The following is a 25,674-nucleotide window of genomic DNA, read 5'->3' as shown; positions in this document are numbered from 1 at the left end:
CACTGACTGAGTTCACTAACACAGTCACCTCCCTAACCAACTACATAGGACAAAGATGACTTGTTAAACACCTGGAACTGAGTTCACTAACACAGTCACCTGCCTAACCAAACTACATAGGACAAAGATGACTTGTTAAACACTGACTGAGTTCACTAACACAGTCACCTGCCTAACCAACTACACAGGACAAAGATGACTTGTTAAACACTGACTGAGTTCACTAACACAGTCACCTGCCTAACCAACTACATAGGGACAAAGATGACTTGTTAAACACTGACTGAGTTCACTAACACAGTCACCTGCCTAACCAACTACACAGGACAAAGATGAACTTGTTAAACACTGACTGAGTTCACTAACACAGTCACCTGCCCTAACCAACTACACAGGACAAAGATGACTTGTTAAACACTGACCTGAGTTCACTAACACAGTCACCTGCCTAACCAACTACATAGGACAAAGATGACTTGTTTAAACACTGACTGAGTTCACTAACACAGTCACCTGCCTAACCAACTACACAGGACAAAGATGACTTGTTAAACACTGACTGAGTTCACTAACACAGTCACCTGCCTAACCAACTACATAGGACAAAGATGACTTGTTAAACACTGACTGAGTTCACTAACACAGTCACCTGCCTAACCAACTACATAGGGACAAAGATGACTTGTTAAACACTGACTGAGTTCACTAACACAGTCACCTGCCCTAACCAACTACATAGGACAAAGATGACTTGTTAAACACTGACTGAGTTCACTAACACAGTCACCTGCCTAACCAACTACATAGGACAAAGATGACTTGTTTAAACACTGACTGAGTTCACTAACACAGTCACCTGCCTAACCAACTACACAGGACAAAGATGACTTGTTAAACACTGACTGAGTTCACTAACACAGTCACCTGCCTAACCAACTACACAGGACAAAAGATGACTTGTTAAACACTGACTGAGTTCACTAACACAGTCACCTGCCTAACCAACTACACAGGACAAAGATGACTTGTTAAACACTGACTGAGTTCACTAACACAGTCACCTGCCTAACCAACTACACAGGACAAAGATGACTTGTTAAACACTGACTGAGTTCACTAACACAGTCACCTGCCTAACCAACTACATAGGACAAAGATGACTTGTTAAACACTGACTGAGTTCACTAACACAGTCACCTGCCTAACCAACTACATAGGACAAAGATGACTTGTTAAACACTGACTGAGTTCACTAACACAGTCACCTGCCTAACCAACTACATAGGACAAAGATGACTTGTTAAACACTGACTGAGTTCACTAACACAGTCACCTGCCTAACCAACTACATAGGGACAAAGATGACTTGTTAAACACTGACTGAGTTTCACTAACACAGTCACCTGCCTAACCAACTACACAGGACAAAGATGACTTGTTAAACACTGACTGAGTTCACTAACACAGTCACCTGCCTAACCAACTACACAGGACAAAGATGACTTGTTAAACACTGACTGAGTTCACTAACACAGTCACCTGCCTAACCAACTACACAGGACAAAGATGACTTGTTAAACACTGACTGAGTTCACTAACACAGTCACCTGCCTAAACCAACTACACAGGACAAAGATGACTTGTTAAACACTGACTGAGTTCACTAACACAGTCACCTGCCTAACCAACTACATAGGACAAAGATGACTTGTTTAAACACTGACTGAGTTCACTAACACAGGTCACCTGCCCTAACCAACTACATAGGACAAAGATGACTTGTTAAAACACTGACTGAGTTCACTAACACAGTCACCTGCCTAACCAACTACATAGGACAAAGATGACTTGTTAAACACTGACTGAGTTCACTAACACAGTCACCTGCCTAACCAACTACATAGGACAAAGATGACTTGTTAAAACACTGACTGAGTTCACTAACACAGTCACCTGCCTAACCAACTACATAGGACAAAGATGACTTGTTAAACACTGACTGAGTTCACTAACAGTCACCTGCCTAACCAACTACATAGGACAAAGATGACTTGTTAAACACTGACTGAGTTCACTTAGCTACAGTCCACCTGCCTAACCAACTACATAGGACAAAGATGACTTGTTAAACACTGACTGAGTTCACTAACACAGTCACCTGCCTAACCAACTACACAGGACAAAGATGACTTGTTAAACACTGACTGAGTTCACTAACACACAGTCACCTGCCTAACCAACTACACAGGACAAAGATGACTTGTTAAACACTGACTGAGTTCACTAACACAGTCACCTGCCTAACCAACTACACAGGACAAAGATGACTTGTTAAACACTGACTGAGTTCACTAACACAGTCACCTGCCTAACCAACTACACAGGACAAAGATGACTTGTTAAACACTGACTGAGTTCACTAACACAGTCACCTGCCTAACCAACTACATAGGACAAAGATGACTTGTTAAACACTGACTGAGTTCACTAACACAGTCACCTGCCTAACCAACTACACAGGACAAAGATGACTTGTTAAACACTGACTGAGTTCACTAACACAGTCACCTGCCTAACCAACTACACAGGACAAAGATGACTTGTTCAAACACTGACTGAGTTCACTAACACAGTCACCTGCCTAACCAACTACACAGGACAAAGATGACTTGTTAAACACTGACTGAGTTCACTAACACAGTCACCTGCCTAACCAAATACATAGGACAAAGATGACTTGTTAAACACTGACTGAGTTCACTAACACAGTCACCTGCCTAACCAACTACATAGGACAAAAGATGACTTGTTAAACACTGACTGAGTTCACTAACACAGTCACCTGCCTAACCAACTACACAGGACAAAGATGACTTGTTAAACACTGACTGAGTTCACTAACACAGTCACCTGCCTAACCAACTACACAGGACAAAGATGACTTGTTAAACACTGACTGAGTTCACTAACACAGTCACCTGCCTAACCAACTACACAGGACAAAGATGACTTGTTAAACACTGACTGAGTTCACTAACACAGTCACCCTGCCTAACCAACTACATAGGACAAAGATGACTTGTTAAACACTGACTGTGTTCACTAACACAGTCACCTGCCCTAACCAACTACATAGGACAAAGATGACTTGTTAAACACTGACTGAGTTCACTAACACAGTCACCTGCCTAACCAACTACACAGGACAAAGATGACTTGTTTAAACACTGACTGAGTTCACTAACACAGTCACCTGCCTAACCAACTACACAGGACAAAGATGACTTGTTAAACACTGACTGAATTCACCAACACAGTCCACCTGCCTAACCAACAACACAGGACAAAGATGACTTGTTAAACACTGACTGAGTTCACTAACACAGTCACCTGCCTAACCAACTACACAGGACAAAGATGACTTGTTAAACACTGACTGAGTTCACTAACACAGTCACCTGCCTAACCAAACTACACAGGACAAAGATGACTTGTTAAACACTGACTGAGTTCACTAACACAGTCACCTGCCTAACCAACTACACAGGACAAAGATGACTTGTTAAACACTGACTGAGTTCACTAACACAGTCACCTGCCTAACCAACTACATAGGACAAAGATGACTTGTTAAACACTGACTGAGTTCACTAACACAGTCACCTGCCTAACCAACTACATAGGACAAAGATGACTTGTTAAACACTGACTGAGTTCACTAACACAGTCACCTGCCTAACCAACTACATAGGACAAAGATGACTTGTTAAACACTGACTGAGTTCACTAACACAGTCACCTGCCTAACCAACTACACAGGACAAAGATGACTTGTTAAACACTGACTGAGTTCACTAACACAGTCACCTGCCTAACCAACTACACAGGACAAAGATGACTTGTTAAACACTGACTGAGTTCACTAACACAGTCACCTGCCTAACCAACTACATAGGACAAAGATGACTTGTTAAAACACTGACTGAGTTTCACTAACACAGTCACCTGCCTAACCAACTACACAGGACAAAGATGACTTGTTAAACACTGACTGAGTTCACTAACACAGTCACCTGCCTAACCAACTACACAGGACAAAGATGACTTGTTAAACACTGACTGAGTTCACTAACACAGTCACCTGCCTAACCAACTACATTGGACAAAGATGACTTGTTAAACACCGACTGAGTTCACTAACACAGTCACCTGCCTAACCAACTACATAGGACAAAGATGACTTGTTAAACACTGACTGAGTTCACTAACACAGTCACCTGCCTAACCAACTACATAGGACAAAGATGACTTGTTAAACACTGACTGAGTTCACTTGCTACAGTCACCTGCCTAACCAACTACATAGGAACAAAGATGACTTGTTAAACACTGACTGAGTTCACTAACACAGTCACCTGCCTAACCAACTACATAGGACAAAGATGACTTGTTAAACACTGACTGAGTTCACTGACACAGTCACCTGCCTAACCAACTACATAGGACAAAGATGACTTGTTAAACACTGACTGAGTTCACTAACACAGTCACCTGCCTAACCAACTACATAGGACAAAGATGACTTGTTTAAACACTGACTGAGTTCACTAACACAGTCACCTGCCTAACCAACTACACAGGACAAAGATGACTTGTTAAACACTGACTGAGTTCACTAACACAGTCACCTGCCTAACCAACTACACAGGACAAAGATGACTTGTTAAACACTGACTGAATTCACTAACACAGTCACCTGCCTAACCAACTACACAGGACAAAGATGACTTGTTAAACACTGACTGAGTTCACTAACACAGTCACCTGCCTAACCAACTACACAGGACAAAGATGACTTGTTAAACACTGACTGAGTTCACTAACACAGTCACCTGCCTAACCAACTACATAGGACAAAGATGACTTGTTAAACACTGACTGAGTTCACTAACACAGTCACCTGCCTAACCAACTACATAGGACAAAGATGACTTGTTAAACACTGACTGAGTTTCACTAACACAGTCACCTGCCTAACCAACTACATAGGACAAAGATGACTTGTTAAACACTGACTGAGTTCACTAACACAGTCACCTGCCTAACCAACTACATAGGACAAAGATGACTTGTTAAACACTGACTGAGTTCACTAACACAGTCACCTGCCTAACCAACTACATAGGACAAAGATGACTTGTTAAACACTGACTGAGTTCACTAACACAGTCACCTGCCTAACCAACTACACAGGACAAAGATGACTTGTTAAACACTGACTGAGTTCACTAACACAGTCACCTGCCTAACCAACTACACAGGACAAAGATGACTTGTTAAACACTGACTGAGTTCACTAACACAGTCACCTGCCTAACCAACTACACAGGACAAAGATGACTTGTTAAACACTGACTGAGTTCACTAACACAGTCACCTGCCTAACCAACTACATAGGACAAAGATGACTTGTTAAACACTGACTGAGTTTCACTAACACAGTCACCTGCCTAACCAACTACATAGGACAAAGATGACTTGTTAAACACTGACTGTGTTCACTAACACAGTCACCTGCCTAACCAACTACATAGGACAAAGATGACTTGTTAAACACTGACTGAGTTCACTAACACAGTCACCTGCCTAACCAACTACACAGGACAAAGATGACTTGTTAAACACTGACTGAGTTCACTAACACAGTCACCTGCCTAACAAACTACATAGGACAAAGATGACTTGTTAAACACTGACTGAGTTCACTAACAGTCACCTGCCTAACCAACTACATAGGACAAAGATGACTTGTTAAACACTGACTGAGTTCACTTGCTACAGTCACCTGCCTAACCAACTACATAGGACAAAGATGACTTGTTAAACACTGACTGAGTTCACTAACACAGTCACCTGCCTAACCAACTACACAGGACAAAGATGACTTGTTAAACACTGACTGAGTTCACTAACACAGTCACCTGCCTAACCAACTACACAGGACAAAGATGACTTGTTTAAACACTGACTGAGTTCACTAACACAGTCACCTGCCTAACCAACTACACAGGGACAAAGATGACTTGTTAAACACTGACTGAGTTCACTAACACAGTCACCTGCCTAACCAACTACACAGGACAAAGATGACTTGTTAAACACTGACTGAGTTCACTAACACAGTCCACCTGCCTAACCAAACTACATAGGACAAAAGATGACTTGTTAAACACTGACTGAGTTCACTAACACAGTCACCTGCCTAACCAACTACACAGGACAAAGATGACTTGTTTAAACACTGACTGAGTTCACTAACACAGTCACCTGCCTAACCAACTACACAGGACAAAGATGACTTGTCAAACACTGACTGAGTTCACTAACACAGTCACCTGCCTAACAAACTACACAGGACAAAGATGACTTGTTAAACACTGACTGAGTTCACTAACACAGTCACCTGCCTAACTAAATACATAGGACAAAGATGACTTGTTAAACACTGACTGAGTTCACTTGCTACAGTCACCTGCCTAACCAACTACATAGGACAAAGATGACTTGTTAAACACTGACTGAGTTCACTAACACAGTCACCTGCCTAACCAACTACACAGGACAAAGATGACTTGTTAAACACTGACTGAGTTCACTAACACAGTCCACCTGCCTAAACCAACTACACAGGACAAAGATGACTTGTTTAAACACTGACTGAGTTCACTAACACAGTCCACCTGCCTAACCAACTACATAGGACAAAGATGACTTGTTAAACACTGACTGAGTTCACTAACACAGTCACCTGCCTAACCAACTACATAGGACAAAGATGACTTGTTAAACACTGACTGTGTTCACTAACACAGTCACCTGCCTAACCAACTACATAGGGACAAAGATGACTTGTTAAACACTGACTGAGTTCACTAACACAGTCACCTGCCTAACCAACTACACAGGACAAAGATGACTTGTTAAAACACTGACTGAGTTCACTAACACAGGTCCACCTGCCTAACCAACTACACAGGACAAAGATGACTTTGTTAAACACTGACTGAATTCACCAACACAGTCACCTGCCTAACCAACAACACAGGACAAAGATGACTTGTTAAACACTGACTGAGTTCACTAACACAGTCACCTGCCTAACCAACTACACAGGACAAAGATGACTTGTTAAACACTGACTGAGTTCACTAACACAGTCACCTGCCTAACCAACTACACAGGACAAAGATGACTTGTTAAACACTGACTGAGTTCACTAACACAGTCACCTGCCTAACCAACTACATAGGACAAAGATGACTTGTTAAACACTGACTGAGTTCACTAACACAGTCACCTGCCTAACCAACTACATAGGACAAAGATGACTTGTTAAACACTGACTGAGTTCACTAACACAGTCACCTGCCTAACCAACTACATAGGACAAAGATGACTTGTTAAACACTGACTGAGTTCACTAACACAGTCACCTGCCTAACCAACTACACAGGACAAAGATGACTTGTTAAACACTGACTGAGTTCACTAACACAGTCACCTGCCTAACCAACTACACAGGACAAAGATGACTTGTTAAACACTGACTGAGTTCACTAACACAGTCACCTGCCCTAACCAAACTACATAGGACAAAGATGACTTGTTAAACACTGACTGAGTTCACTAACACAGTCACCTGCCTAACCAACTACACAGGACAAAGATGACTTGTTAAACACTGACTGAGTTCACTAACACAGTCACCTGCCTAACCAACTACACAGGACAAAGATGACTTGTTAAACACTGACTGAGTTCACTAACACAGTCACCTGCCTAACCAACTACATTGGACAAAGATGACTTGTTAAACACTGACTGAGTTCACTAACACAGTCACCTGCCTAACCAACTACATAGGACAAAGATGACTTGTTAAACACTGACTGAGTTCACTAACACAGTCACCTGCCTAACCAACTACATAGGACAAAGATGACTTGTTAAACACTGACTGAGTTCACTAACACAGTCACCTGCCTAACCAACTACATAGGACAAAGATGACTTGTTAAACACTGACTGAGTTCACTAACACAGTCACCTGCCTAACCAACTACACAGGACAAAGATGACTTGTTAAACACTGACTGAGTTCACTAACACAGTCACCTGCCTAACCAACTACACAGGACAAAGATGACTTGTTAAACACTGACTGAGTTCACTAACACAGTCACATGCCTAACCAACTAACATAGGACAAAGATGACTTGTTAAACACTGACTGTGTTCACTAACACAGTCACCTGCCTAACCAACTACATAGGACAAAGATGACTTGTTAAACACTGACTGAGTTCACTAACACAGTCACCTGCCTAACCAACTACACAGGACAAAGATGACTTGTTAAACACTGACTGAGTTCACTAACACAGTCACCTGCCTAACCAACTACACAGGACAAAAATGACTTGTTAAACACTCACTGAGTCCACTAACACAGTCACCTGCCTAACCAACTACATAGGACAAAGATGACTTGTTAAACACTGACTGAGTTCACTAACACAGTCACCTGCCTAACCAACTACATAGGACAAAGATGACTTGTTAAACACTGACTGAGTTCACTAACACAGTCACCTGCCTAACCAACTACATAGGACAAAGATGACTTGTTAAACACTGACTGAGTTCACTAACACAGTCACCTGCCTAACCAACTACATAGGACAAAGATGACTTGTTAAACACTGACTGAGTTCACTAACACAGTCACCTGCCTCACCAACTACACAGGACAAAGATGACTTGTTAAACACTGACTGAGTTCACTAACACAGTCACCTGCCTAACCAACTACACAGGACAAAGATGACTTGTTAAACACTGACTGAGTTCACTAACACAGTCACCTGCCTAACCAACTACATTGGACAAAGATGACTTGTTAAACACTGACTGAGTTCACTAACACAGTCACCTGCCTAACCAACTACATAGGACAAAGATGACTTGTTAAACACTGACTGAGTTCACTAACACAGTCACCTGCCTAACCAACTACATAGGACAAAGATGACTTGTTAAACACTGACTGAGTTCACTAACACAGTCACCTGCCTAACCAACTACATAGGACAAAGATGACTTGTTAAACACTGACTGAGTTCACTAACACAGTCACCTGCCTAACCAACTACACAGGACAAAGATGACTTGTTAAACACTGACTGAGTTCACTAACACAGTCACCTGCCTAACCAACTACACAGGACAAAGATGACTTGTTAAACACTGACTGAGTTCACTAACACAGTCACATGCCTAACCAACTACATAGGACAAAGATGACTTGTTAAACACTGACTGTGTTCACTAACACAGTCACCTGCCTAACCAACTACATAGGACAAAGATGACTTGTTAAACACTGAATGAGTTCACTAACACAGTCACCTGCCTAACCAACTACACAGGACAAAGATGACTTGTTAAACACTGACTGAGTTCACTAACACAGTCACCTGCCTAACCAACTACACAGGACAAAAATGACTTGTTAAACACTCACTGAGTTCACTAACACAGTCACCTGCCTAACCAACTACATAGGACAAAGATGACTTGTTAAACACTGACTGAGTTCACTAACACAGTCACCTGCCTAACCAACTACATAGGACAAAGATGACTTGTTAAACACTGACTGAGTTCACTAACACAGTCACCTGCCTAACCAACTACATAGGACAAAGATGACTTGTTAAACACTGACTGAGTTCACTAACACAGTCACCTGCCTAACCAACTACATAGGACAAAGATGACTTGTTAAACACTGACTGAGTTCACTAACACAGTCACCTGCCTCACCAACTACACAGGACAAAGATGACTTGTTAAACACTGACTGAGTTCACTAACACAGTCACCTGCCTAACCAACTACATAGGACAAAGATGACTTGTTAAACACTGACTGAGTTCACTAACACAGTCACCTGCCTAACCAACTACATAGGACAAAGATGACTTGTTAAACACTGACTGAGTTCACTAACACAGTCACCTGCCTAACCAACTACATAGGACAAAGATGACTTGTTAAACACTGACTGAGTTCACTAACACAGTCACCTGCCTAACCAACTACATAGGACAAAGATGACTTGTTAAACACTGACTGAGTTCACTAACACAGTCACCTGCCTAACCAACTACACAGGACAAAGATGACTTGTTAAACACTGACTGAGTTCACTAACACAGTCACCTGCCTAACCAACTACACAGGACAAAGATGACTTGTTAAACACTGACTGAGTTCACTAACACAGTCACCTGCCTAACCAACTACATAGGACAAAGATGACTTGTTAAACACTGACTGAGTTCACTAACACAGTCACCTGCCTAACCAACTACATAGGACAAAGATGACTTGTTAAACACTGACTGTGTTCACTTGCTACAGTCACCTGCCTAACCAACTACATAGGACAAAGATGACTTGTTAAACACTGACTGAGTTCACTAACACAGTCACCTGCCTAACCAACTACACAGGACAAAGATGACTTGTTAAACACTGACTGAGTTCACTAACACAGTCACCTGCCTAACCAACTACATAGGACAAAGATGACTTGTTAAACACTGACTGAGTTCACTAACACAGTCACCTGCCTAACCAACTACACAGGACAAAGATGACTTGTTAAACACTGACTGAGTTCACTAACACAGTCACCTGCCTAACCAACTACACAGGACAAAGATGACTTGTTAAACACTGACTGAGTTCACTAACACAGTCACCTGCCTAACCAACTACATTGGACAAAGATGACTTGTTAAACACTGACTGAGTTCACTAACACAGTCACCTGCCTAACCAACTACATAGGACAAAGATGACTTGTTAAACACTGACTGAGTTCACTAACACAGTCACCTGCCTAACCAACTACATAGGACAAAGATGACTTGTTAAACACTGACTGAGTTCACTAACACAGTCACCTGCCTAACCAACTACACAGGACAAAGATGACTTGTTAAACACTGACTGAGTTCACTAACACAGTCACCTGCCTAACCAACTACACAGGACAAAGATGACTTGTTAAACACTGACTGAGTTCACTAACACAGTCACCTGCCTAACAAACTACACAGGACAAAGATGACTTGTTAAACACTGACTGAGTTCACTAACACAGTCACATGCCTAACCAACTACATAGGACAAAGATGACTTGTTAAACACTGACTGTGTTCACTAACACAGTCACCTGCCTAACCAACTACATAGGACAAAGATGACTTGTTAAACACTGACTGAGTTCACTAACACAGTCACCTGCCTAACCAACTACATAGGACAAAGATGACTTGTTAAACACTGACTGAGTTCACTAACACAGTCACCTGCCTAACCAACTACATAGGACAAAGATGACTTGTTAAACACTGACTGAGTTCACTAACACAGTCACCTGCCTAACCAACTACACAGGACAAAGATGACTTGTTAAACACTGACTGAGTTCACTAACACAGTCACCTGCCTAACCAACTACACAGGACAAAGATGACTTGTTAAACACTGACTGAGTTCACTAACACAGTCACCTGCCTAACAAACTACACAGGACAAAGATGACTTGTTAAACACTGACTGAGTTCACTAACACAGTCACATGCCTAACCAACTACATAGGACAAAGATGACTTGTTAAACACTGACTGTGTTCACTAACACAGTCACCTGCCTAACCAACTACATAGGACAAAGATGACTTGTTAAACACTGACTGAGTTCACTAACACAGTCACCTGCCTAACCAACTACACAGGACAAAGATGACTTGTTAAACACTGACTGAGTTCACTAACACAGTCACCTGCCTAACCAACTACACAGGACAAAGATGACTTGTTAAACACTGACTGAGTTCACTAACACAGTCACCTGCCTAACCAACTACATAGGACAAAGATGACTTGTTAAACACTGACTGAGTTCACTAACACAGTCACCTGCCTAACCAACTACATAGGACAAAGATGACTTGTTAAACACTGACTGAGTTCACTAACACAGTCACCTGCCTAACCAACTACATAGGACAAAGATGACTTGTTAAACACTGACTGAGTTCACTATCACAGTCACCTGCCTAACCAACTACACAGGACAAAGATGACTTGTTAAACACTGACTGAGTTCACTAACACAGTCACCTGCCTAACCAACTACATAGGACAAAGATGACTTGTTAAACACTGACTGAGTTCACTAACACAGTCACCTGCCTAACCAACTACATAGGACAAAGATGACTTGTTAAACACTGACTGAGTTCACTAACACAGTCACCTGCCTAACCAACTACACAGGACAAAGATGACTTGTTAAACACTGACTGAGTTCACTAACACAGTCACCTGCCTAACCAACTACACAGGACAAAGATGACTTGTTAAACACTGACTGAGTTCACTAACACAGTCACCTGCCTAACCAACTACACAGGACAAAGATGACTTGTTAAACACTGACTGAGTTCACTAACACAGTCACCTGCCTAACCAACTACATAGGACAAAGATGACTTGTTAAACACTGACTGAGTTCACTAACACAGTCACCTGCCTAACCAACTACATAGGACAAAGATGACTTGTTAAACACTGACTGTGTTCACTAACACAGTCACCTGCCTAACCAACTACATAGGACAAAGATGACTTGTTAAACACTGACTGAGTTCACTAACACAGTCACCTGCCTAACCAACTACATAATAGGACAAAGATGACTTGTTAAACACTGACTGAGTTCACTAACACAGTCACCTGCCTAACCAACTACACAGGACAAAGATGACTTGTTAAACACTGATTGAGTTCACTAACACAGTCACCTGCCTAACCAACTACATAGGACAAAGATGACTTGTTAAACACTGACTGAGTTCACTAACACAGTCACCTGCCTAACCAACTACATAGGACAAAGATGACTTGTTAAACACTGACTGAGTTCACTAACACAGTCACCTGCCTAACCAACGACACAGGACAAAGATGACTTGTTAAACACTGACTGAGTTCACTAACACAGTCACCTGCCTAACCAACTACATAGGACAAAGATGACTTGTTAAACACTGACTGAGTTCACTTGCTACAGTCACCTGCCTAACCAACTACATAGGACAAAGATGACTTGTTAAACACTGACTGTGTTCACTTGCTACAGTCACCTGCCTAACCAACTACATAGGACAAAGATGACTTGTTAAACACTGACTGTGTTCACTTGCTACAGTCACCTGCCTAACCAACTACACAGGACAAAGATGACTTGTTAAACACTGACTGAGTTCACTTGCTACAGTCACCTGCCTAACCAACTACACAGGACAAAGATGACTTGTTAAACACTGACTGAGTTCACTAACACAGTCACCTGCCTAACCAACTACATAGGACAAAGATGACTTGTTAAACACTGACTGAGTTCACTAACACAGTCACCTGCCTAACCAACTACATAGGACAAAGATGACTTGTTAAACACTGACTGTGTTCACTAACACAGTCACCTGCCTAACCAACTACATAGGACAAAGATGACTTGTTAAACACTGACTGAGTTCACTAACACAGTCACCTGCCTAACCAACTACATAATAGGACAAAGATGACTTGTTAAACACTGACTGAGTTCACTAACACAGTCACCTGCCTAACCAACTACACAGGACAAAGATGACTTGTTAAACACTGATTGAGTTCACTAACACAGTCACCTGCCTAACCAACTACATAGGACAAAGATGACTTGTTAAACACTGACTGAGTTCACTAACACAGTCACCTGCCTAACCAACTACATAGGACAAAGATGACTTGTTAAACACTGACTGAGTTCACTAACACAGTCACCTGCCTAACCAACGACACAGGACAAAGATGACTTGTTAAACACTGACTGAGTTCACTAACACAGTCACCTGCCTAACCAACTACATAGGACAAAGATGACTTGTTAAACACTGACTGAGTTCACTTGCTACAGTCACCTGCCTAACCAACTACATAGGACAAAGATGACTTGTTAAACACTGACTGTGTTCACTTGCTACAGTCACCTGCCTAACCAACTACATAGGACAAAGATGACTTGTTAAACACTGACTGTGTTCACTTGCTACAGTCACCTGCCTAACCAACTACACAGGACAAAGATGACTTGTTAAACACTGACTGAGTTCACTTGCTACAGTCACCTGCCTAACCAACTACACAGGACAAAGATGACTTGTTAAACACTGACTGAGTTCACTTGCTACAGTCACCTGCCTAACCAACTACACAGGACAAAGATGACTTGTTAAACACTGACTGTGTTCACTTGCTACAGTCACCTGCCTAACCAACTACACAGGACAAAGATGACTTGTTAAACACTGACTGAGTTCACTTGCTACAGTCACCTGCCTAACCAACTACACAGGACAAAGATGACTTGTTAAACACTGACTGTGTTCACTTGCTACAGTCACCTGCCTAACCAACTACACAGGACAAAGATGACTTGTTAAACACTGACTGTGTTCACTTGCTACAGTCACCTGCCTAACCAACTACACAGGACAAAGATGACTTGTTAAACACTGACTGAGTTCACTTGCTACAGTCACCTGCCTAACCAACTACACAGGACAAAGATGACTTGTTAAACACTGACTGAGTTCACTTGCTACAGTCACCTGCCTAACCAACTACACAGGACAAAGATGACTTGTTAAACACTGACTGAGTTCACTTGCTATAGTCACCTGCCTAACCAACTACACAGGACAAAGATGACTTGTTAAACACTGACTGAGTTCACTTGCTACAGTCACCTGCCTAACCAACTACACAGGACAAAGATGACTTGTTAAACACTGACTGTGTTCACTTGCTACAGTCACCTGCCTAACCAACTACACAGGACAAAGATGACTTGTTAAACACTGTCTGTGTTCACTTGCTACAGTCACCTGCCTAACCAACTACACAGGACAAAGATGACTTGTCAAACACTGACTGTGTTCACTTGCTACAGTCACCTGCCTAACCAATTACACAGGACAAAGATGACTTGTTAAACACTGACTGAGTTCACTTGCTACAGTCCACTGCCTAACCAACTACACAGGACAAAGATGACTTGTTAAACACTGACTGAGTTCACTTGCTACAGTCACCTGCCTAACCAACTACACAGGACAAAGATGACTTGTTAAACACTGACTGTGTTCACTTGCTACAGTCACCTGCCTAACCAACTACACAGGACAAAGATGACTTGTTAAACACTGTCTGTGTTCACTTTCTACAGTCACCTGCCTAACCAACTACACAGGACAAAGATGACTTGTTAAACACTGACTGTGTTCACTTGCTACAGTCACCTGCCTAACCAACTACACAGGACAAAGATGACTTGTTAAACACTGACTGAGTTCACTTGCTACAGTCCACTGCCTAACCAACTACACAGGACAAAGATGACTTGTTAAACACTGACTGAGTTCACTTGCTACAGTCCACTGCCTAACCAACTACACAGGACAAAGATGACTTGTTAAACACTGACTGAGTTCACTAACACAGTCACCTGCCTAACCAACTACACAGGACAAAGATGACTTGTTAAACACTGACTGAGTTCACTTGCTACAGTCACCTGCCTAACCAACTACACAGGACAAAGATGACTTGTTAAACACTGACTGAGTTCACTTGCTACAGTCACCTGCCTAACCAACTACACAGGACAAAGATGACTTGTTAAACACTGACTGAGTTCACTTGCTACAGTCACCTGCCTAACCAACTACACAGGACAAAGATGACTTGTTAAACACTGTCTGTGTTCACTTGCTACAGTCACCTGCCTAACCAACTACACAGGACAAAGATGACTTGTTAAACACTGACTGTGTTCACTTGCTACAGTCACCTGCCTAACCAACTACACAGGACAAAGATGACTTGTTAAACACTGACTGAGTTCACTTGCTACAGTCCACTGCCTAACCAACTACACAGGACAAAGATGACTTGTTAAACACTGACTGAGTTCACTTGCTACAGTCACCTGCCTAACCAACTACACAGGACAAAGATGACTTGTTAAACACTGACTGTGTTCACTTGCTACAGTCACCTGCCTAACCAACTACACAGGACAAAGATGACTTGTTAAACACTGTCTGTGTTCACTTGCTACAGTCACCTGCCTAACCAACTACACAGGACAAAGATGACTTGTTAAACACTGACTGTGTTCACTTGCTACAGTCACCTGCCTAACCAACTACACAGGACAAAGATGACTTGTTAAACACTGACTGAGTTCACTTGCTACAGTCCACTGCCTAACCAACTACACAGGACAAAGATGACTTGTTAAACACTGACTGAGTTCACTTGCTACAGTCCACTGCCTAACCAACTACACAGGACAAAGATGACTTGTTAAACACTGACTGAGTTCACTTGCTACACAGTCACAAAAAGAAAAGCTTGTCTCTTTTCATAAAGTATTATATGAAAAATGTCTTTCAAGACACAAAGTGATGTTTACCTCGCCATTGTCCATTAGAGCCATAGAAGATGTCTGGCCACATGAGATGGCTACAACTGTCCGGCAGCCTGAAAACAGAGGAAAGAATTCAACTGTTACAGACAGATCCTATCAAGAAATGAAAAGAATTAAATTTTAGTTTTCTTTCTACAAGTATTTTTGAGTATGGCGATTTGAAAAATGATTTATAAAAAAGTCCCAATGTTCTTGAGTAAATTATCCTTAACAGAATAACACAACTGTCTACTTTTTTTCACATTCCACCTTTTTGTCAGTCAACAAAGTTAGTAGTTAATGTGTAGGTGTAGGCATAAACACACGACACACAGTAGTGATGGCGAGTGGGTGTAGGTAAGACACATGGTACACAGTAGTGAAGGTGTATAGGTGAGACACATGACACACAGTAGTGAAGGTGTGTGGGTGTAGGTGAGACACATGACACACAGTAGTGAAGGTGTGTAGGTAAGACACATGACACAAATTAGTGAAGGTGTGTGAGTATAGGTAAGACAAATGACACACATATGTGAAGGTGTGTGGGTGTAGGTGAGACACATGACACACAGTAGTGAAGGTGAGTAGGTGTAGGTAAGACACATGACAGACAGTAGTGAAGGTGTATAGGTGAGACACATAACAGACAGTAGTGAAGGTGTGAAGGTGTAGGTGAGACACATGACAGACAGTAGTGAAGGTGTATAGGTGAGACACATGACAGACAGTAGTGAAGGTGTGTAGGTGTAGGTAAGACACATGACAGACATTAGTGAAGGTGTGTAGGTGAGACACATGACATACAGTAGTGAAGGTGTGTAGGTGTAGGTAAGACACATGACATACAGTAGTGAAGGTGTATAGGTGAGACACATGACACACATATGTGAAGGTGTGTGGGTATAGGTAAGACACATGACAGACAGTAGTGAAGGTCTGGGGTGTAGGTAAGACACATGATAGACAGTAGTGAAGGTGTGTGGGTATAGGTAAGACACATGACAGACAGTAGTGAAGGTGTGTGGGTATAGGTAAGACACATGACAGACAGTAGTGAAGGTGTGTAGGTGAGACACATGACACACATATGTGAAGGTGTGTGGGTATAGGTAAGACACATGACACACATTAGTGAAGGTGTGTGGGTATAGGTAAGACACATGACAGACAGTAGTGAAGGTGTGTGGGTATAGGTAAGACACATGACAGACAGTAGTGAAGGTCTGGGGTGTAGGTAAGACACATGTAAGACAGTAGTGAGAGTGTGTGGGTGTAGGTGAGACACATGACACACATATGTGAAGGTGTGTGGGTGTAGGTGAGACACATGACAGACCGTAGTGAAGGTGTGAAGGTGTAGGTAAGACACATGACACACAGTAGTGAAGGTGAGTAGGTGTAGGTGAGACACATGACAGACAGTAGTGAAGGTGTGTGGGTATAGTCGAGACACATGACACACATTAGTGAAGGTGTGTGGGTATAGGTAAGACACATGACAGACAGTAGTGAAGGTGTATTGGTGTAGGTAAGACACATGATAGACAGTAATGAAGGTGTGTGGGTGTAGGTGAGACACATGACACACATATGTGAAGGTGTGTGGGTGTAGGTTAGACACATGACAGACAGTAGTGAAGGTGTGTGGGTGTAGGTGAGACACATGACAGACAGTAGTGAAGGTGTGTGGGTGTAGGTGAGACACATGACACACATATGTGAAGGTGTGTGGGTGTAGGTTAGACACATGACAGACAGTGGTGAAGGTGTGTGGGTGTAGGTGAGACACATGACAGACAGTAGTGAAGGTGTGTGGGTGTAGTGGAGACAAGTGGCAGTGTGGTGTGAGTGAGTACCTATGGAGGCTATGGTCTTGCATGTGGGTGTAGTGGAGACAAGTGGCAGCGTGGTGTGAGTGAGTACCTATGGAGGCTATGGTCTTGCATGTGGGTGTAGTGGAGACAAGTGGCAGCGTGGTGTGAGTGAGTACCTAAGGAGGCTATGGTCTTGCATGTGGGTGTAGTGGAGACAAGTGGCAGCGTGGTGTGAGTGAGTACCTATGGAGGCTATGGTCTTGCATGTGGGTGTAGTGGAGACAAGTGGCAGCGTGGTGTGAGTGAGTACCTATGGAGGCTATGGTCTTGCATGTGGGTGTAGTGGAGACAAGTGGCAGCGTGGTGTGAGTGAGTACCTATGGAGGCTATGGTCTTGCATGTGGGTGTAGTGGAGACAAGTGGCAGCGTGGTGTGAGTGAGTACCTATGGAGGCTATGGTCTTGCATGTGGGTGTAGTGGAGACAAGTGGCAGCATGGTGTGAGTGAGTACCTATGACAGCTGTGATCTTGCGTGGGGTGGGCTGGTTGGTTGTGGTCCCTGTTCCCACCTGTCCACAGTTGTTCTGGCCCCATGCATAGATCTAGCAGAGGAAACACATATGTTGGAGTGGTTAGCTGTTGTGTTGAACTGATACTACATAAGCCCGAGGATAATGGATAATCACTTTCTATCAACACCTTTCATAGTGTAGAAAATGGGGATAGCATGATGACAGTTGACTGTCTTGACGACCAATCAATAAAAAATCATTTATGCCAAGGATACCATAATTTTCATCCTTAATATCAAATTTCACATTGATAGGAGCAAATTAATATTCTGTTAAAAAATGTATTTTTAGGGTGAAAATATCATTTATACTTATCCCGACTCACACTTATTGCTTATTTCATCTCATTCCGCAAAGGAAACTCCTGTGCTGTGTTCCCAAGAACAGAGATCAAAATCTCACCAGAACACACCCCTCAGCCACACCGGAAGCACCTGACCAAGCCAGTACACCCATCACTCTCTCATTTGGCTTACCCGTAACAGCCAAAACATGTATACTGAAAGCGAGGATGGCTGGGAGGGCGCTTTAGTGTATGAGTCATGATCAGTATAAGTGATACTTCTACCCTACAAAAATACATATTTTACCTTTTCCTGACTCATACTAATTGCCTGAATCCCACGGTTGGTGGTGGGATCCATCTTATACTTGATTCAGATTATGATCCGTTCAATAAGAAAAAGAACATTGTTTCTTTTTAATCTTCTTGGATATCAGTCTGCAGTGGGGCACCACCTCCGTACTTGAGAGTAAATCAAGAGATTTCATGGATTTTGTCAGTGTGCATAAAATTCAATTCCAGCTTACTTAGAAGGGTTCTTGTGTTCTGAAAAGGTTATAATCTTGACACAGTTAGGAGCCCCTGGATAGGACGAAGTCATAGCCTACCCCTTGTCGTGACCGCTTGGGATGATGTGAGAAGACCTAGCAGAACTTGCCATTGATTGATTGATTTGTTTATGCATAGCTGCTGGCAAACATGTTTTGGATGTTTATGTACCGGCTAGTGACCAGTTATCGCCAAGGACCAATTATTGTCAACTCCCTGTTATAGCGCACAGGTGATCGCATCTCATATTACTTTTGCTCGTTAGAAGAGAGAAATATTTATAAAAAAATGATGAACACAAGTGTCTATTGTGAGGTAATATTAAAAAACAGACAATAAAATCACCTTGCTCAAATACAACTTTAGAAGAGACATGCGGGCGGTGTCACGTGACTAATTCATGCACAAACAAAAATCCAACAACACGATGATGCACATTCAGTTCTGTCAAAGTTTACTATCTGTCTGTCATTTCTTCCCCAAAATACAATTCTAAAACTTATTTAAGCTCATTTTCCAAAAATGCATAACCCTGTTTATTCCTCCTTAATGCATTTACTGCTTGTTCTAGACAGAAAGAAAGAGCTGTGTGAGGTCTTGCTGAAGAAGAAGTTGTTCCAACTAGCTGAGTGGCTAACCCTATCACACAGCTCCAATGTGACCATGGAAGGGATGATGCCATGGAGCTTCTGAAGACATCATGGGGAGGTAGCTCTGCAACTGGTGGGTCACGTTAGATGCAGTAATGCAGAAGAGGTATACAAATAGAAAACATATCTAGGATTATACTAGATTTTTTCATTTATCCTGCATTACTCCTTAAAGCATCTTTATCAGACAGTATGGTGGACGGCATACCTTCAGATATGATCTTCAGAAATTCTCCAAACCAATCAGCAATAGCAATGTCCAGCATCAAGTGACCATTCCTATTGACAGGGAAGGATAAAGTTAGGTATGTGTGAAGTCCAGGTATCGATGCAGCCATAGAAGTAAAATGAAACTTATGTCAAGAACCAGATCTCGTGCGGGTTGCTGGCTCTCGGGGGATCCAGTCCCGCGGCCTCATGGGCCTGAAGAATGATGGCTTGAAGCCATAGGGCAATTGTATTGTGGCTGACTTTGGCTGATATTGTTGTTACCGAGATGAAGAGGTGTTGATGTTGTCCACAACGATTCTTGAAGCATCGAATGAAGCATCACAGTGCCTGCACCAGACATAGCAGGAGTTCCTGTTCATCATCAACCCCCACTATCGAAGATAGAGCTTGATGGGAAGGATCAGTGAGGCTGTGCTGGGAGTTGACTCTTGGCTATGAAGTCCCAGCTCAGCCCCAGATCAACAGCTCCATGCTGCACTCCGTGCTCAAAATGGACACATGTAATGTCTAAAGCATGTAGTTCGCTGCTGTAGCCAGAGCCAAGAGGAAGACCCTCTTCTTGGTGAGGTTATAGTCACTGAGTGATTTAGCTCAAAGCGCGTGCCTCTCAGCAAGGACCACCTTCAGATCCCACAAAGGGGGTCGAAGGGTCTAAGGAATGTAGCAAAGCTTGAAGTTCCGGAATCTTAGTCATCTTTTGATCTTCCAGAGCTGCCAAGACAGAGTTGAGGGCCACAAGGCTTGCCCTTCAGGCAAAATACAGAGAAATTTGACCAAGAATTGAAGAGACACAGAGGTGGGATCCTGGTGTTTTTCCTTGCAAAAACTTTCAAACGAGCACCACTTGTCATCGTACAAACCCCTAGTAGACAGTTTATGGGCCAGGGTAATTGCCCTTGCCGCTCCAGCCGGGTAGCCCTTGGCACTTAAGGCTACTTGTAGATGGACAAGGCATGAAGATGTAACCTGTCTTGAGCCTGATGGAAGCCATTTGCTGTGAGGGTGGATCAACAGATTTGGCCAGTTTGGGAGTTTGAGAGGATCGGCGATGGACATCTCCTTGAGATCCATGAACCAGCCTCTCCTTGGCCACCAAGGCACGATCAAAGTCAGAACAAGGTTCTGGGTCAATCTCATGTTCTGAAGGACCCTGGGAAGGAGTACTGGAGGCGGAGAAACGTAGATTTTTAATGCTTCGAAGGAGATGTTGAAGGCTTGTGCATCTGGTACCAGTGATATGAAGGTGCGGACCTGGTAGTTCTGGCTAGTGGCAAACAGGTTGATGTTGGGGTTCCCTGAGGTGATGATGTCGAGATGAAGTTTCCACTCGGTGAGAGCTACCTTGTCTGGTTTTGAGAGGGCGCCCGCAAGGATGTTGCGGCAACCTGGGATGTGTTGGACCCGAAACTGGAGTTCAAATGGATCGACTTAGTGGAAGAACCGGAATGTTTGTTGTAGTAGCGAGTGGGACTGGGTCGTTCCCTGCTTGTCCGCGGATATGGTGATCGAGCACGCTGGAGTGTGTGTCTCTGGTGAGAGAGAGCCAGTATGAGCGCCCCTCCTTCTATGTGCCACTGATGTTGAGAGGGAGAAACAAGTACTTTATCCGGTAAATGCTGAGGTTCACTGGAGGACACACCTGGGGTAGCTAAACCTGTGACTTGGTTGTCCAATTACCATAAGGCAGTATACAAGCTGAATGGCTGTGACCTCGTATCAGTAGGTAGCAAATAGTCATGTGGTTGACCAGGCACAGCACAATTCCTCTGCAAAAGGGAAGTGTGTGGCACCATAGCAGGCTGTCTCCTGTCATCCATTCGCGAACTCAGCATGGCCACAGTACGCTGTAAATTATTCACAGTATCCACAACCTGGGCAAGTGTTGCATCACTGTGTGACCTGTTCACTGTTGTAGTAGGGGGTACAGTAGCCTCTAAACTACCGAGGTGCCAGTTCTAGCTGTCATCGCGTACAACGATCATGACCGGTGTATGTCCATCCTTCCACTATGCCTGTGATGTTGTCTGTGTAAAACGTTTGATACTGCGCTCGTGTCAACCCCACTGGTGGCTTAATGCCCAACACTTCCTCAAATATATGTACAGATTCGTTCTGTAGTCCAACTGCGTGGAAAGACTGCATACGGGCGACTATAAACTGTAATTAGAGGGATCACTGGACCGTATCGTCGACGAGTCACACTGACATCTGGTGCGGCCATGTTTGGTGGCACCGAAACGTCCGGGTCCTCACACATACTCGCTTCTCCACTGTGTGTATTATCCGGCCTGGATAACCTGCTTGGCATTCTGGTTTGCCTCTTTCGTGGTTGAGGAGGCATACTGAAATCTTGCCAGAATGAAACTTGACGCTTTGTTTTTACTATTTGCTCATACGTACGGGAGCAAAATTTCTTGTCATTGTTTACAAAACATGTATAAGATAGTTGACATTGAAGCACTGCAGTGAATGCTTGTACCTAGGCATGATGGGAAGTTGCCTTACCTATGTTACTATAAATAGCATTACACATGATATATGGATGTCTTACTGACAGTTTCACTTACTACAGATACTTATAATAATATAAATACATAACCGGATGTTTAGTATTACACTTATCCACTAAGAAACTGAAAGAAGATTGCCTTCTGGTTAATACTGTTGAACTCATGTTAACATAATAATAAAACAAAATATGATTATTGACATGATGATACCAAACGTTGCTGGAATTAACTCAACATGTAAATATATTCATATGCCAAAGTCTAGAACCCTGAAAATGCAAGCAATACAAGAATACAGAATGCATGACATGAAACACTATTCAACAGGGTACTTGCAACAACAACACGCCCAATATTACTGTGGTGAACAACACCACCGTGCATTAAACATTATTGCTATGGCGTAAATCATATGAAATATATGAAGACACAAACTGTATGCTCAATAGCACTTCACAAAGAAACACTAAAGTTTGAAAACACACAAAGGAGTTAGTGATATAGTGCTGAGATTCAAACAGTAGATCTTTCCTCTTTGGTTGACAGCAGTAATGTGATGACACATGGCATCACCCCTTCCGTGGACACATGGGAGCTGTGTCATAGGGTTAGCCACTCAGCTAGTTGGAACAACTTCTTCTTCAGCAAGACCTCACACAGCTCTTTCTTTCTGTAAAGAACAAGCAGTAAACCATCCTTGTTAACAATTTTAGTGTGAAGTCCGCCTGAGAGGATTGGTCTGTTGATATGCCTGAATGCTGTCGTCCAGATAAAAGACACAACAAAGTCCTCTGTTGTGAAGGAAGGTCACTATTGGTTTGGTTGTCCGTGTAAACAGCCACAGGGCCGTGGAAATGCCAAATGGCAGGAGTGCCCGTTGATAGTGATGGTGCTTGAAGTGAAAACAGAGGTACTTCCTGGAGTCCAGATGGACTAGGATGTGTAGATATGCGTCTCGCCAGATAGTTGACTTATCTTATCATCTGTCGCAATTAAGGTAAATGAATCATGTTGTAGATCAGTCGGAATTTTTCGGTTGAGTTTTTCTTGGGTACCAGGAAAATCCGAGAATAGAACCACCTATGTTTGATTGTTGTACTGGTATGATTGGGAGGGGGTGGGAGTACCCAATTGCCCAAAAGCACCTCTTCGTGGGTAGGGACGGCCTCCTCTGGATTCAGGTCCACCTCCGACAGATCTCATGATTTATCATATGGCTTACAAAAAGATGCTAACTTATCTCCTCTGTAGCCAGAGAATTTCTTGTCCTCAGCCTTCCGTATTCCGGTGAACCAGCTCTCTAAGGTGGTTTTTTGAATGTACTGTTTGAACATAGAGTTCATAGTTTGGACAGATTTAATTAGCATCTGGTCCTTGGAATGCTGTACAAATTCTATATTGATGCCACGGATCCGACTGTTGAAGATAGTCAGAAATGGATTCCTGAAACTTCTGCTGGTTGACCACAGCTGACAATAGCATATGCTCGCTGTAGGATTGTGGGTTCTTGAGTTGAAAGAGCATCGCTTCATTAAAAGAACAAGACATGTTCAATCCCATCAAAGCTCTGATTGTGGTGTCCAGTTATGAGAGCTCCTTGTCTTCAACTCCGTAGGTATTACTCTTGTCAGAAACAGGAGTAGATGAAGTCGACGTCATAGGTGGCTTGTTGAATGTGTTGTTGCTGCATAGCACGGATCACTTGCGTAGTACCTTGCTGATAAAAGGCAGGTTGCACGAATGTAGCAGGCTGCGCAAACATCTGCGCCTGTGTAAACACTGAGGTCTGTGTTTTGCATGAACGGCAGGGGTTGAGTGAAGGTATGGGGCTGCACAAAGGCTTGCATCTGTGCAACTGCCTGAGGCTGCGTGAAGGCCTGGTCCTGCAAGAACGTCTGCACGTGTGAAACCTGTGAAAGGTTCACGAGCGATGCTAGCTGCGTGGCAGCGGGAACTGCATGCAGGGGCATGCTTCTGCGAATGAGAAGTTGACTTCGTGGACATCTTTGGAGAACCCTGGGGGCAATGGTGTGGGCTTTGTGGAGGTGGGGACCTTCATGCAGGCATCTTTCGACATTGAAGACGACTTTGAGGACAATGAAGAGCTGTTTCTTCTTCCTCGTTGATGACTGTTTCTTCACCTTTGCCTGCTTCTCGTCATGTGATACTAGGGACACAGCAAACAGCGATAGCAACTAACATTTTAAATCTACTATACTATATAATGATAACATATAGCAAAACCATTACAAAGGGCAAATGCTTACTACTCCTTATGATACCTAACTATTGGGCAGTTTGGCAAGGACTATAGGACTAGTACCAGTTTCTAAGGCTGGCAAAGGAGTTCTCTGACGTCTGCAATGAAGAGTTCTCAGCAGCAATCTCAGTTACAACTGAAAAGGG

At 42.9% G+C, this 25,674-nt stretch overlaps 1 protein-coding gene across 7 annotated transcripts in view; it reads right to left on the bottom strand.

The window, feature by feature from the left end:
- Positions 1-25,674, bottom strand: part of LOC124110392 (RCC1 and BTB domain-containing protein 1-like) — a 216,023-nt gene that overhangs the window by 177,537 nt on the left and 12,812 nt on the right. For all 7 annotated transcript variants that reach the window (XM_048391010.1, XM_048391011.1, XM_048391015.1 and 4 more), the window contains 2 exons: positions 18,985-19,075; positions 16,663-16,730 (listed from right to left, as the gene is read on the bottom strand). In XM_048391010.1, coding sequence (XP_048246967.1) covers positions 16,663-16,730; positions 18,985-19,075 — 159 coding nt within the window. The remainder of the gene's footprint in view (positions 1-16,662; positions 16,731-18,984; positions 19,076-25,674) is intronic.

The sequence above is a fragment of the Haliotis rufescens genome, unplaced genomic scaffold (assembly GCF_023055435.1).
Source record: "Haliotis rufescens isolate VD_foot unplaced genomic scaffold, xgHalRufe1.0.p SCAF_9, whole genome shotgun sequence".
Lineage (NCBI taxonomy): Eukaryota > Metazoa > Mollusca > Gastropoda > Lepetellida > Haliotidae > Haliotis > Haliotis rufescens.
Note: the sequence above shows the minus strand (reverse complement) of the source record. Positions and strands in the feature narration are given on the sequence as shown.